The following is a 14,854-nucleotide window of genomic DNA, read 5'->3' on the forward strand; positions in this document are numbered from 1 at the left end:
TTCCTTCATTCTTTTCATTCTTCCTTCTTTCCTCCCTTCTTCTCTTCCTCCTTGCTTGACCTGAAGACAGCACAAGGGTTAAGGTTTTTCTCCCACTAGGGGAGTTTTTACCTGCCATTGTTTATGTAATAATTACTCGGGGGTTTATGTTCTGGTCTCTGGAAAGATCCTAGAGACAACTTCTCTTGTAATAGACGCTATATAAGCAGACTTGCAGATCTTCAGCAGATCCCATTATTATATAAATAAAAAACCTTCAAAGGCTGTCCTTAGAGCAATTCTTTAAGAGCAACTATTTCAACGATCTATTACAACAGTAGCAAATCTGTATCATATATGTATGAACAATTATAAAAAAAAAACGATTGATGAGATTAAACTATGTCCTTCCTTTAACATACTTTTCTAATACTGGTTTCATGTGATAAGTTGCTGATTGATAGAAGTAACTCGTTCATCATATTTCTCAAGTCAAGTAGGTTTTCAAAGCGCCTGCTTCCCCTTTTTCAAAACACTTATTAGTGGCAAACTTCAGGATACTTCTGTGCAACAAGCCAGCAAGTACGTAAGGTTGCAGATTACTACAACTTTGTAGGAATCTAGAGAGACACAGTTTGTCCAGATGTCTTGGCAACGGGTCCGGCGTGACCCGGGCCATCAAAGGCTGCGAGGGCTTTGATCTGGAGCTGGAAAAGACACTTGAAGCTCACATTAGGGCTAAGAGGCCACGGCAAGAGCTGCATACGTCCCACTCTCACATCGGAGCTGATTTCCTGGTAGTACGTCAATTTTAGTCTTCAGAGTCTTGGTCATGTGATAATGCTGATGGGCTTCAGAGTGCAGACACAAATACCTGCTTTTACCAGGTATTATCTTCATGTGGTAAGTTAATGAAAATGAAACGTGGAATAACTTTTTTATGCATGAACTCTAAACTGTGCCATCTGAGGTTTTATAATCTGAATGAATCTGAATGTAGAAAGATGTGAAACGTTGTACGATTCAACAAAATCATACGTTATTGCATTTAATTTGACTTCAATTTAACTCCAGAAAATATGAATCCAAGATTTAATCGTTTATCTCTTCAACTTAACTTCATTAGTTCATGAATTTAGTTTCTAGTAATAACATTTGAGGCGAAAAAAAATGTTCCAGACAGAGGAAATCACTTTGTGACTGATTTGGTACAAACTTAGTAATCAGGAAACACTGAATTCTTCAGATGCCACTTTAATGTACAAAAAACCCTTCTATCAACCTTGTTCAAAGGTGGCGTTGACGTCTCCGGGCTCGTTTCTGCAGTCTTGTGCAAGTTCATACTTCTCATGAACTAGTTCAAAGTTCAGTTCACATACAGGACTGTCTCAGAAAATTAGAATATTGTGATAAAGTTCTTTATTTTCTGTAATGCAATTAAAAAAACAAAAATGTCATACATTCTGGATTCATTACAAATCAACTGAAATATTGCAAGCCTTTTATTATTTTAATATTGCTGATCATGGTTTACAGCTTAAGATTAAGATTCCCAGAATATTCTAATTTTTGAGTTTTTATTTAAGTTGTAAGCCATGATGATTAATGCAATGATTAATGCAATATTAAAATAATAAAAGGCTTGCAATATTTCAGTTGATTTGTAATGAATCCAGAATGTATGGCATTTTTGCATTACAGAAAATAAAGGACTTTATCACAATATTCAAATTTTCTGACACAGTCCTGTAGTTTAAAAATGAACTGTTCACGTTCATAGTTCACTATTTTCATTTTGAACCAGTTCAAATTCAGTTAATTTCAATATTTTTAGATGAGAAGTACGAATGAAACGCCCCCCTATCCTTAAACTGTTCACTGTAAACTATCATGTTTTGTCCTACTGGCTTTTCAACTTTACTCAGAGGATAAATCTCCAACAATGTCGTCCATTATCAGTGTTTCTACCTGCTGCGTGTAAATCCTCCCCCTGAAGGTGCAGCAGTGGGACTGGGGTCGTTCGGAGCTGTCTTGGTCTTTCCTGGTGACTTTTTTTGATTGTCAAGGACTTGCAGATTAGTGCTGAACCATTAATTGCATTTGCAATAATATCGCAATGTGATAAAACGAGATTTTCTAACCGAAAAGGCTGCGATTTGACCAGTCATGTGATCTGGTCACGTGATCTGGTCACGTGATGAGTTCTGAGTTCCCTGTGAGGAAGGTTTTTTTTGTTCCCTGTGGGAGTTTTTTGTGTTTTTCTATTAAACTACGCCTCGTTTTGGCTAAAGTTTAACCCGGTTTGATGTCGTGTGATTGGGTTCAGAGAGAACGACCCATAACACTCGTCTGTACAGACGTGTGTAGACGTGTTAAAGAGGTAAAGCCACAGATTTGTTTTCTTTATTGTTGTAATCTGTGCTTTAAATAAATCTGACATTGTTTATTATAAAACAGACTGATTTATTGCTTGTGTAGTTGAAAAATACATGAGAACAGGACCTTGAAAAAAATAACCGCATATTAAAACGCAATTGCAATATTGAGGAAAAAAATCGCAATTAGATTATTTTCAAAAATAGTTCAGCCCTATTGCAGATATTTTCTCACACTGGACGGATGCTTTAACTCCACATGACGGTTCTAATGTGAAGTTGACGAGGCAGACGCTCAGACTAGTGTTCTCAGTGCAGGTGGACATAATTTGCACAGAAAGGTTAGATTTTTACCGTCGGACTCTTTGGGAGACGATGTGTAAACTTAACTAGTCTCTTCACTGGACTAGTAAAGATGCACCGGGCTCGGGCCACCGTTGCCATGGAGCTGGTGCCCGTTGCTATGCTAGTGTGCACTGCATTGTGGGTAATGTGGTGTGAAGTCGTCGTCTCGTCGAGTATTTTAAATGTGCTGCCCGCTAGTGAAATGAGACATATACACACACATACACACACACACACACACACACACACACACACACACACACACACACACACACACACACACACACACACGCATGATCATATACATAACACGCATGCACACACATAGACATACACACTGGCTTGTTCACCTGCATGCTGGTTCTGTAGTTTTTGGGGTTAGTTAGCGGTAGCTTAGCTCAGACTGCGATCAGATCTCAAGATTTGGGTCGATTGCTGTTCGTGTTTTGGTCGGCTCCGTGCCGGTTTCGTGTTTTGTTTGTGGTTTTTTGTTGCAGATTTCCAGTGCTTGACGTGTGTCTCCGTGTGTTCCTGCTTTCTGGATTGGCAGTGGATGTCGTCACCAACCCCACCCCCCCGCCCCCCAAAAAAAATCACTGGGTTTGTATGTGTATATTTATGTATGTGTATGCATATGTATGCGTATATATATGTATATATATTAAATACTAATGCACATATATATATACCTTTGGTTTCTACCGTCATGGTATCAATCATTAATATGTGTGCAGACAAGGTGAAAAAAAAAAAAAAAAAAAAAATGAGAAGGAGGATTATTCCGTAATAATTGGACCTAAACAGTGAAGCTGAAACAGTTTGTTGAATGAACGCGTTGATTTGAACTGCAAATGCACATGCACAACACTGCGTATCTGGGATGCACCGACACACACTACAAACATCTTTTTATTTATTATAAATATCTCATAGCTATCATTATTTGTCCATCGTTCCTGTAGTTTCTTGTGCCGGCCCCCCTTTTTTCTCTTTTGTGCATGTTTGCAGGCTGGAGCCTCGGGAGCTGCGTTCCGGCCTGTGTTCCCCTGTGTTCCCCCCCGGCCTGTGTTCCCCCCCCCCAATTCAATTGAATTGAATTGAATCTGTGGTGGTCAGATGAATCAGTATTCCAGATGTTTTTTTTTATTTGTGGAAGAAGTGGGTGTTGTGTTGTTTGCAGAGCACGTTTCTGCCTCTAGCCTACGGGCTACATTAACACTTGCTCCCTCCAACATGTTATCCCCGCCATGCATCTTTCCAAGTCACTGCAAAACCACACATTTTACACACATTACAGTGGGATGATTGAAGAAGAAGATCTGTACTGTTGCACAACTTAAGACGAGGTTGTTTCTTTCCTTTTTTTTGGAGAGAGGGACAATTTAATTAAAATCCTCCATTGTTTAATATCCTCAATCAGAATGTCTGTTGTGAGAAACATTGTAGGTTGTACTAGCTTGACTATTAAAACCCAACGCAAACTTTTTAGGACTGTGTTTCTGGATTTAATTGTGTATATTAACAAATATATATCTTTTTGGTTTAAATCGTATTGCTTTATTTGCATTTTCCATACCTTTCCAACTATTTTTGGATTTGCATTGTATACTGCAGTTATATTACATCTTTTGGGTAAAGAAACACTGGAGGTTCATGTCGTACTCACAATCCTGTTGATCTTCTGTGCTGGCGAAGCACTCGCTGAAGAGGCAGAGCATGGTGTGGCACAAGTTGTCCATGAGGGACTTTGGAGAAGCAAGTCGCCAGCTAGAATCTGCTATTAGGTCGGGCTCTTCTGTTAACTGATCCCAGATGTCCTGGACCGTCTCTGGAAGCTCCTCCTGGAATACCTGCAGAAACAGCAGAGCATGCACATGCACTCAGTTTTCTGGGAGCAAAAAAAGGAGAACATGGATCTGTTATGATCTTCAATGTTGGCGTAAAACATAAATCACTTGTGAATTAACATTTACACTGAGTTTTTCAGAACTTGTCTCTTTCAAAAAGCAAATATGTGCATACATGAGCTCAGGAAAATGCATTTTTACGTGCTTTATTGCTGAGTTTCCGGGCTGAGCTTGTGACTCTCTTGTGACTCTCGGTGCACTCTAGCTTGTTTGGTTCTGATTCAGGGGCTAAAACCATACAGTTGTTTCGTTTGTTCGTTTGTGGAGTTCGTGTTCACAAGGCAACCGTCTGTAGCGGTTCAAAGCTGTTAACAAATGCCATGAACCAACTGTTCTCTCATTGGTCAGAAATGAACGTGGAAGGAGATTCCTCTTCTGTACGCCGGGAAAAACAACAATAGTTATAACCCCTTTCACAATGACTGCGTTTCCATGCATCACTTACCCTTTTAAAACCTGAATATTGGCAATAACCCGAATTTGCACGGCCATGTAAACACCAATAACCCCTTTGAATAACCCGAATTTGCTCATATTCTGGTTTTTAAAAACCCCAATATGACCGCTGGGTTACTCCTTTTAAAACTGAATATTTGGTCATGTAAACGCCAAACGGAATATTATCCCCATCAAACGGAACAGGAATTTGTTTTCTGCACATGCTCTGTTCACAAGGAATCCTGGTCTTTTGAGTCCAGGAAGTTCTTATAAACACGGAGAAACCAAGACCAGGAGGAGACTATCCATCCATCCATCCATCCATCCATCCATCCATCGTCCGCCGCTTTATCCGTTCCCGGGTCGCGGGGGCAGCAGCCTCAGGAGGGATGCCCAGACTTCCTTCACGCCAGACACTTGCTCTCGCTCCTCCGAGGGGAGTCCAAGGCGTTCCCAGGCCAGCCGAGAGACATAGTCTCTCCAGCGTGTCCTGGGTCTTCCCCGGGGTCTTCTCCCGGTGGGACATGCCTGGAACACCTCCCTAGGGAGGCGTCCAGGAGGCATCCGGTACAGATGCCCAAGCCATCTCAGCTGACTCCTCTCAATGTGAAGGAGCAGCGGCTCGACTCCGAGCTCCTCCCGGGTGACTGAACTCCTCACCCTATCTCTAAGGGAGCGTCCAGCCACCCTGCGGAGGAAACTCATCTCGGCCGCTTGTATCCGCGATCTTGTCCTTTCGGTCACTACCCAAAGTTCATGACCATAGGTGAGGGTAGGTGCGTAGATTGACCGGTAAATCGAGAGCTTCGCCTTTCGACTCAGCTCCCTCTTCACCACGACGGTCCAGTACATCGACCGCATTACTGCGGACGCTGCACCGATCCGTCTGTCAATCTCCCGCTCCATCGTTCCCTCACTCGTGAACAAGATCCCGAGATACTTGAACTCCTCCACTTGATGCAGGACTTCTCCACCCACCCGGAAAAGGCACGCCACCCTTTTCCGATGGAGAACCATGGCCTCGGTTTTGGAGGTGCTGATTCTCATCCCTGCCGCATTGCACTCGGCCGCAAACCGCCCCAGCACATGCTGAAGGTCCCGGTCCGATGAAGCCAACAGGACAACATCATCTGCAAAAAGCAGAGATGAAATCCTGAGGTTCCCAAACCGGAACCCCTCCGGCCCCTGGCTGCGCCTAGAAATCCTGTCCATAAAAATTATGAACAGGACCGGTGACAAAGGGCAGCCCTGCCGGAGTCCAACATGCACCGGGAACAAGTCTGACTTACTGCCGGCAATGCGAACCAGACTCCTGCTCCGATCATACAGAGACCGGACAGCCCTTAGTAGAGGGCCCCGGACTCCATACTCACTGAGCACCCCCCACAAAATGACACGAGGGACACGGTCAAATGCCTTCTCCAGATCCACAAAACACATGTAGACTGGTTGGGCAAATTCCCATGAACCCTCGAGCACCCTGCGGAGGGTATAGAGCTGGTCCAGTGTTCCACGACCGGGACGAAAACCGCATTGTTCCTCCTGAATCCGTGGTTCAACTATCGGCCGTAATCTCCTCTCCAGTACCCTGGCGTAGACTTTCCCGGGGAGGCTGAGAAGTGTGATCCCCCTGTAGTTGGAACACACTCTCCTCCCCCTTTTTAAACAGAGGGACCACCACCCCGGGTTGCCACTCCAGCGGTACTGTCCCCTTCCTCCATGCGATGTCGCAGAGGCGTGTCAACCAAGACAGCCCTACGACATCCAGAGACTTGAGGTACTCAGGGCGAATCTCATCCACCCCCTCTGCTTCCTCAGTGGAAGGCATGTCAGTCGGGTTGAGGATATCCTCGAAGTATTCCTACCACCGTCCGACGATGTCCCCAGTCGAGGTCAACAGCTCCCCACCCACACCATAAATGGTGCCGGCAGAGTACTGCTTCCCCCTTCTGTAGCGCCGAACGGTCCTCCAGAATTTCTTCGAGGCCGACCGAAAGGCCTCACCGAACTCCTCCCAGACCCGAGTTTTTGCCTCCAGGACTGCCCGAGCCGCGGCTCGCTTGGCCTGTCGGTACCCATCTACTGCGTCAGGAGTCCCACAGGCCAACATAGCCCGGTAGGACTCCTTCAGTCTGACGGCATCCTGTACTTCCGGTGTCCACCACCGGGTTCTAGGATTGCCGCCACGACAGGCACCGGAGACCTTGCGACCACAACTCTGAGCCGCCGCGTCGACAATGGAGGCAGAGAACATGGTCCACTCGGACTCAATGTCCCCCGCCTCCCCCGGGATCTGAAAAAAGTTCTCTCGGAGGTGGGAGTTGAAGATGTCCCTGACAGAGGGCTCGGCCAGACGGAGGAGGAGACTAATCACTTCATAAATGTAATGAAGGATATGAACATTTCTGCATTTGTAGATGGTAGAAAGTACCGGGATAGACAGATTTACGGTGAGCGAAAAGTTGCGTGAAGCAGCATTTGTTTTGAATTTGGATACAGGAAGAAGAAGCAGAAATGAGGGGAATTGCGTCATCACGTTCTCCGTGCGTCGCTGGTTTGATCCAAATATCTGGGATGATTAATTACCATGTAAACGGAATATTCTGAATGTTTCAGTAACCGGAATATTAGCAATAACCTGAATTTTGACTGCATGTAAACGTAGTCATAAAGGGCGCAAAGCGCAGACCGTCGCCGGCTTTCCCATTCATTGTGTGTGTGCTACCGCGGCGCGAGAGCGGACGGCTCTGCCGCTGAGCTCAGCGGAGCGCGAGAAGGCGCCTGCCGCGGCGTTCGCGCCGCGCCTGCCTGCCCGAATTGAAATTTTTTTAATTTCACTGCGCCGCGCCGTTACAACATCTCGGCGCGTCCAATAGGAGAGAAGGTGGTGGAGGCTCTGCCCCCTACCCGGCGGTGGGCGTGGAACAAACTGCGCTCTATGTGAAAGCAGCTTCAACTGTATCTTAATCCTGCAAAAACGTTTTATCAAAATGATTACATTTTCCAATAGACTCACTAGATCCACCCCATTGTTCCAATGCCTAAGTATTCTCCCTATTTCTGCTGTAAATGTTTTTCAGATTTGTCTTTTTGTCTATCAATCCACAAGCTACTTCCAACCTGTTTTCATTCTTTATTTCAATTCAATTCCCAAATTCATCACTTTAATACTAGGTCTGCAAATAATCTCCATCCCACCTTTTCCAGGTCTACTTTTTCTCAATTTTCAGTTAGTTTCAGAGGTTCCTCTTTATTGGAACACCTTACCACTCAATATTAGAGAATGCTCCAGCACAAATCATTTCAAAAAACAAATCACAACTTTTTTGCTAACCCAGCTTAGCAAAGCTTAACAACTCATTTCCAGAACTTCTCTGCACATCCTCATCAGATTCCTGTTTTTCTAGTAATTTACCTTATTCTCCTTAGTTGTCCTATGTTTTACATATCTCTGTAGATATTGTTTCATTATAGGACCACTCGACAAGCCCTTATGGGTTTTTTGGTTCCTCCTGCACATTTTTTTCTGTTAAATTGTATTTCTTTTTTGTTGTTTCCTTTTCTACATACTGTTTGTCTGAATTTTTGGCGGTAGTTTATTTTTTTATGTGCAAATAAATAAATAAATAAAATAAAATAAAATAAGCTTATGAGTGAGTTGTGTGGGTTCCTGTGTGCATTCTGTTCTCACTGCAAACGAACCGCTCCAGGTCTGGAATGGCAGTGAGCCGAGAACCGAACCCTAACCTCTCCAAGGTGATCTCAGCTTGCTTGTTTTATTGCTGCATCCGAGCGCGATTGCTGTGTTCACATGTACCAAAGGAACTGATCTTTAGGGGGAAACGCTCCCTGTTTGGGAACAACTGCTCCAAACGGGACAGGAGTGAAAGCTCCCAGAGTGTGTGGATAAGATGAATCTTTATTGTCTCCCTTAGGAGAAATTTGTCTTGGACACGAGGCACGGCGACAATCATACTCCAACAAACATATAAACAACCCTGAAGTCTTTGCCCAAACATAGAATCAACCACACTATAATTAACCCACATCAGTTCCCACTCCCAGAAAACCCATTACACAATAGAAGAAGAAACTTATTGCACAGAGCCCGTCTGAACTTATTGCACGGATGTCCACATTATTGCACTGACCTACACAAAAGAACCTACACATTATCACAAAGCCCGACTAAACATATTGCACAAATGTCCACATTATTGCACTGACCCACACAGAAAAACCTACACATTATTGCACATTTCTTTCCTCACGTCACTCCCAATCTCACACACACACACACACACACACACACACACACGTGTGGACGAATCATAACATTCAGAATATTTGCTTCTTTTTTTTTTAGTTCACTTTGCTTCATACTTGATTGTGAAAAGGGAAACCCCTTGGAACTGATTGGTTTTCTGCATTCAATTCAGATTAAATGAGATCTTGATCACAGTCACTATAACAGACAAACACAATGGGCTGATATTATGCAAACGTTTACGATTTCTTTTTTCTTTATTGAGCATACCCATTAAACCTTCGCAGTGCTCGAGGAAAATGTAACTGAATCCTTGGAGTGGATTAACTGGTTGAACTTTCTTGGCAGCACTGCCTTTAAGCATGTGCTTTTAGTAACATTAGTGTGCATTGGACATGCACAAACTTCAGGAGCAATTTCTTTCCTGAACTCCTTTATCTCAGACACATTAGTAGTCTGGTTGAAGCAGCTCTCCTGTTACACCGTCTCTCCGGGGCTGAGGGCTGGGCTCATTCCAAGATGGGTTTTTTTTGCTGTGTTGTGTTGTTTTTTTATAGCCACCCTGCTATTAACCTGCAGGATATTTTGGTAAAATTGGTAATTAATTAACCTCTAATTGATGGCAAATGGTTTGGATCCTGAGACAGCAGAGCAAGTCCACCATAATTCACTGATGGGATGATGTAAGTCAGATGTGCCCTTTTTGTGCCATTCTTAATGCTGAGCATTCTTCCTGAAAATGTCAACTTTTATTAAATCTGTCCACAAAACCCTTTCCAGCAGAAGTGCAGACTGTCAGAGTGACTCAAGTTTGTCAACAAACCTGGGGCAAACAGCGATGTCCTTTTACTTTGGAGAGCAGTTTCCCTAGTGTGACACAGACACCGAGGTAGATTCATGAACAGAGACGTTCCCTAGTTCCTGTCACATCTCCAGGTCTTTCTCTGGAACTCGTGGGTTCATCTTTACCTCATTGAGGATTCCGTGTTTCATTCAACCATGGACTGCTGGACTTGGAGCTGACTGTACTCTCAGGCGTTCTGCAGATCAGTTATTCCTGCTCACGTGTCTTTACAGATCTCCTGTGTGTGGTTCACGTGGGCCGATACTTCCCAACAGCAAACCTTAAATATTTTAGGGTCCTTTATCACACTGGCTCTAAACCATTTCACCCAACTCTTATGGCACTTTTCCACTAGTACCGACTCGTCTCCACTCGCCTCACCTTGCCCTCGTTTCTTTTCAACACCCAGATCAGAAGTAGGAGGTTGGAGTGAAGCTGCTGTGACGTATTTGATTGTGTGATCTAAACGAAGAAGACAACAACAGTAAAGATGTAGAACCTGGAGCGAGGCCGGTTTTAGGGGGGGCAGGGGCGGGCTGTGCCCACCCAATCAAAGGTTATGGGGATGCTTTCTTTTTTTATAATTTTATTTTTTTATATACAGGACTGTCTCAGAAAATTAGAATATTGTGATAGTCCTTTATTTTCTGTAATGCAAAAATGTCATACATTCTGGATTCATTACAAATCAACTGAAATATTTCAAGTCTTTTATTATTTTAATATTGCTGATCATGGTTTACAGCTTAAGAAAACTCAAATATCCTATCTCAAAAAATTAGAATATTCTGGGAATCTTAATCTTAAACTGTAAGCCATAATCAGCAATATTAAAATATTGCTGATTATGCTTTCCCGGGGAAGCTGATAAGTGTGATCCCCCTGTAGTTGGAACACACTCTCCGGTCCCCCTTTTTAAACAGAGGGACCACCACCCCGGTTTGCCACCACCGCGGTACTGTCCCCTTCCTCCATGCAATGTCGCAGAGGCGTGTCAATCAAGACAGCCCTACGACATCCAGAGACTTGAGGTACTCAGGGCGAATCTCATCCACCCCCGGTGCCACTGAGGAGCTTACGAACCACCTCGGTGACCTCGGCTTGGGTGATGGATGAGCACGCCCCAGAGTCCCCACTCTCTGCTTCCTCAGTGGAAGGCATGTCAGTCGGGTTAAGGAGATCCTCGAAGTATTCCTTCCACCGTCCGACAATGTCCCCAGTCGAGGTCAACAGCTCCCCACCAGTTTTTTAATTGCATTACAGAAAATAAAGAACTTTATCACAATATTCTAATTTACTGAGACAGTCCTGTATATATAAGAAAATATCACAACATATCGGTACCGTTTCTGATTGGGTGGGCACTGCGCATCATTTTTAGACACAATGAACGCATACCGCAAAAGTTGTGTCTCGGCGGAGGGACCCGGCAGACCCGCAGGACCCGCAGAGCACTAAATGCTGATTTATGGTTCTGCGTTAAAGAGCCACGCAGAGCCTACGGCATAGGTTACGCGGCGACACACACGCAACCCTACGCCGTACGCGCTACGTCGATTTAACGCAGAACTGTAATTCAGGCTTGAGGGAGAATGAGCCGCGTGGAAAACCCCCTACACATAACCTTAACGCCTCCAGCAACAGATCCACCAATCAGGAGTTCTACATGCTCAAACACAGAAAATGAGAAAATACATTTCAGTGTTTTTTTGTCTAAAAGAAAATAAAGTTTATAATCACTGCCTCGGTGCTCCCGTCTGCCCACTCTGCTGGAATCAAGAAAGAGAGCGGCATCGCCGATTCGCCGACATGCATCGTTTCTTTAAGCAAAAGCCTCCGAGACGCTTCTCTCCAACACCGGTGCGGGTGGCGGTGCTGCGGTGCCGTGCAGGCTCTGGAGCCCCCAGCCTGCACCGGGAACTTTTAAATCCACGCCTACGTCGTAGGGTACGATTGATTGATTAAAAAAAAAAAAAAAAAAAGCAAACCAAAAAAAAAGCAAAAAACATCAAATAAATGCAGCCTCAACTGTGCACAAGCCAATGTCCTATTAGTGCTGGTCCCAAGCCCGGGTAAATGCAGAGGGAAGTGTCAGGGACGGCAATTAGGTTAGCATACTGTTGGTACTGTTGGTATATGATGATAGCATAGTTTTCTATGCATTTCGGGGGTCTGACCCCCCAAAATTTAACGCGGCACAGGCACCCTTCGCACCCGTCGCCCACCCTACATTTCAGTCTGCCCATCTTAGTGGGCCTCGCTAAATCTGGCCCTGACCTGGAGGAGATGATAGATGTGCTGCTGGGTCTGTGGCTTGTGTTCAATATCAAGTTAAAAATGAGAGTGAGAGAAGCTTCAAGCGGCAATGCTTTTTTTTTTTTTTTTTAGTTTGTCTCAGCGCTGCTGAAAAGTCAGCTGGAGTCGCGAGCAGCAATGAAGAGACAGAGCTCCTGGTAGATCTGGTCGTTCCTTATCGCCGTCTAGATCCCTTTTTAATTCTCTCCTCAGCACCAGGTTTATGAACATCTGCAGCTTCACTCCATCCTCCTACTTCTGATCTGGGTATTGAAAAGAAACGAGGGCAAGGCGAGTGGAGTGGAGTCGGGCTGAGTAGGTACTAGTGGAAAAGCGACATAAGTCTTCACTGTAAAGTTTTGAAAATTTAGAAAAGAATCACAGAGCACAAGTCCCACAACAACGTGTTATTATGGACGATCACAGCGCCACACTCTGCTGTCACTTTTTATTTAGCCCCCCCCCCCCCCACAATTTCTGGAGTTTATTAAAATTGTATGACTTTTACAGGGTGTGCATGACCATGGCCATGGAAACTTCCTACCAAACCCCATGAATTAATTTATAAATATGCACAGAAAAAGTAGTACCGTAATTAAAGAAAAAAAAAGGTAGCGCAGATATCAGCTGAGGTAAATGAAATGACAAGTTCCCTGTCAGCAGCTAGAAGAGGCAAGTATTACCACCTCTTTACATTGTTCCCTCTTTGTTTCTTTGCTGCCAATTGCTAAAATCCAAAAAGTTAATTTTGTTTCTCATTAATGTAAACTCAGCACTCCATCTTGACAGAAGAAAAACAGAAATGTAGACATTTTTGCAAATGTATTAAAAAAGAAAAACTGAAATATCCCATGGTCATAAGCACTACATAAGTGTGAACAACTTGTCTCTTCATTCCCAAGAAGATTCATGGCTGTAGTCGCTGAAAAGTAGGCCTGTGTTGAAAAAAAAAACGTTTTTTTTTTCATCATTACATTACAACTTTTGGTATTTCTTTGTTTATGCTTAAAAAAGAACCGTTAGTTGGACACAAGAATAACTGGTGCCATGTTTTTGCCTTTAAATATGTTTAAAGGTATGAAAACATTAAAGTTTTCAGTTATAATTGCATAAATTGTCTATATTTCATTACTTTATATACTGTCTTGGGGTTACATTTGCATAAAATGCTAAAAACCAAATTCTCAAAAAACGAAAAATGGAAAAAATTAAAACGGTATGTAGGAAAAATTAAAACCCATTTCATACGGCCTGTGTTTTCTGCCTTAGATCTAATGAATACTTGCTGTTGAATCTCAATATAACACTAGTATCAATATGTTGCAGAACTACAGTCATATAAATCATGCAGCAGCTGAAAAAACAGTTTTAATAACACTAACCCAAATCAATATTGGACTCGGATCGAATCAAATGTTGATAATCGATTCTGAATCTTAAGAATCAGTAATGGAATCGATTCTTGACATTTGAATGGATCCCCAGCCCTGCTCAGTCTGAATACTTATGACCATTGGATATTTCAGTTTTTCTTTTTTAATAAATGTCAAGATGGGGTGCTGAATGTACATTAATGAGAAATAAAATGAAAGGTTTCAATGAATGAAAAATGTCGAGGTGTGAATTGCAGCCTAATCTTACTGGCTTTAGACTGTTTGCGTGGTTACGAGGCCGTGGTGCCGGTGTAGCGACGCCTCACAGGGTCACTACACAAACTCAAGTAAACCACTCATTCAATACTGGCTTTTGGAAACTGATTGGAATATTGGATTTTTTATTTTTTTTTTCGTTTTAAATACCAGCCCAAATAAGTCATGAGTGAAAAACTAGCAGACAGGACCAGCACTTATTCCCAAATTCACCTTGTAAATTTGCTTCCTGAACTCTAGTTCAATCATAAGTAGGAGCTACTCCCAATTTCCCACTGATAATAGTGGTCCTTCCCATACTAAAAAATAGAATCAGTGTGACATTAGTTACTGAATTGCCTCATTATGATGTGGAAACTGTATCCAGCTGTTGTGCAAATATGTGAACTGGGTTTTACCTCAGAAGGATGTGACTGCACGAAGACTCCCTCAACATCCTTGAAACGCCTTTCCAATTCAGCTGCGTATGAACGCGAAGGATGTCTTTCTGGCAAGACCCGGATGATCTGTAACGTAAACTTGTTTTAATTTATAGCAAAGTTAAATATGTGCCGATTGACCAAGCACAGCAAAACAGGTCAATTATGCTATTAGGTCATGTAAAAATAACCTTGTAAAAATAACCTGTTTGTTTTCCTTTAAAGTCATTATGAAATCAAATTGGGTTTAAGTGTTTTTATTCATATATTATTGAAGTTCAACACATCCCCATGTATCTGGTCACACAATTGTTGCTATAACCTCAATTACATAAT

The 14,854-nt window shown here is 43.1% G+C and overlaps 1 protein-coding gene across 1 annotated transcript in view; it reads right to left on the reverse strand.

The window, feature by feature from the left end:
• il34 (interleukin 34) overlaps positions 1-14,854 on the reverse strand; it is a 144,564-nt gene that overhangs the window by 27,453 nt on the left and 102,257 nt on the right. The window contains exons 6-7 of the mRNA XM_061722340.1: positions 14,498-14,605; positions 4,366-4,549 (exon numbers count right to left, since the gene is read on the reverse strand). Coding sequence (XP_061578324.1) covers positions 4,366-4,549; positions 14,498-14,605 — 292 coding nt within the window. The remainder of the gene's footprint in view (positions 1-4,365; positions 4,550-14,497; positions 14,606-14,854) is intronic.

The sequence above is a fragment of the Cololabis saira genome, chromosome 5 (assembly GCF_033807715.1).
Source record: "Cololabis saira isolate AMF1-May2022 chromosome 5, fColSai1.1, whole genome shotgun sequence".
In the NCBI taxonomy this organism is placed as follows: Eukaryota; Metazoa; Chordata; class Actinopteri; order Beloniformes; family Belonidae; genus Cololabis; species Cololabis saira.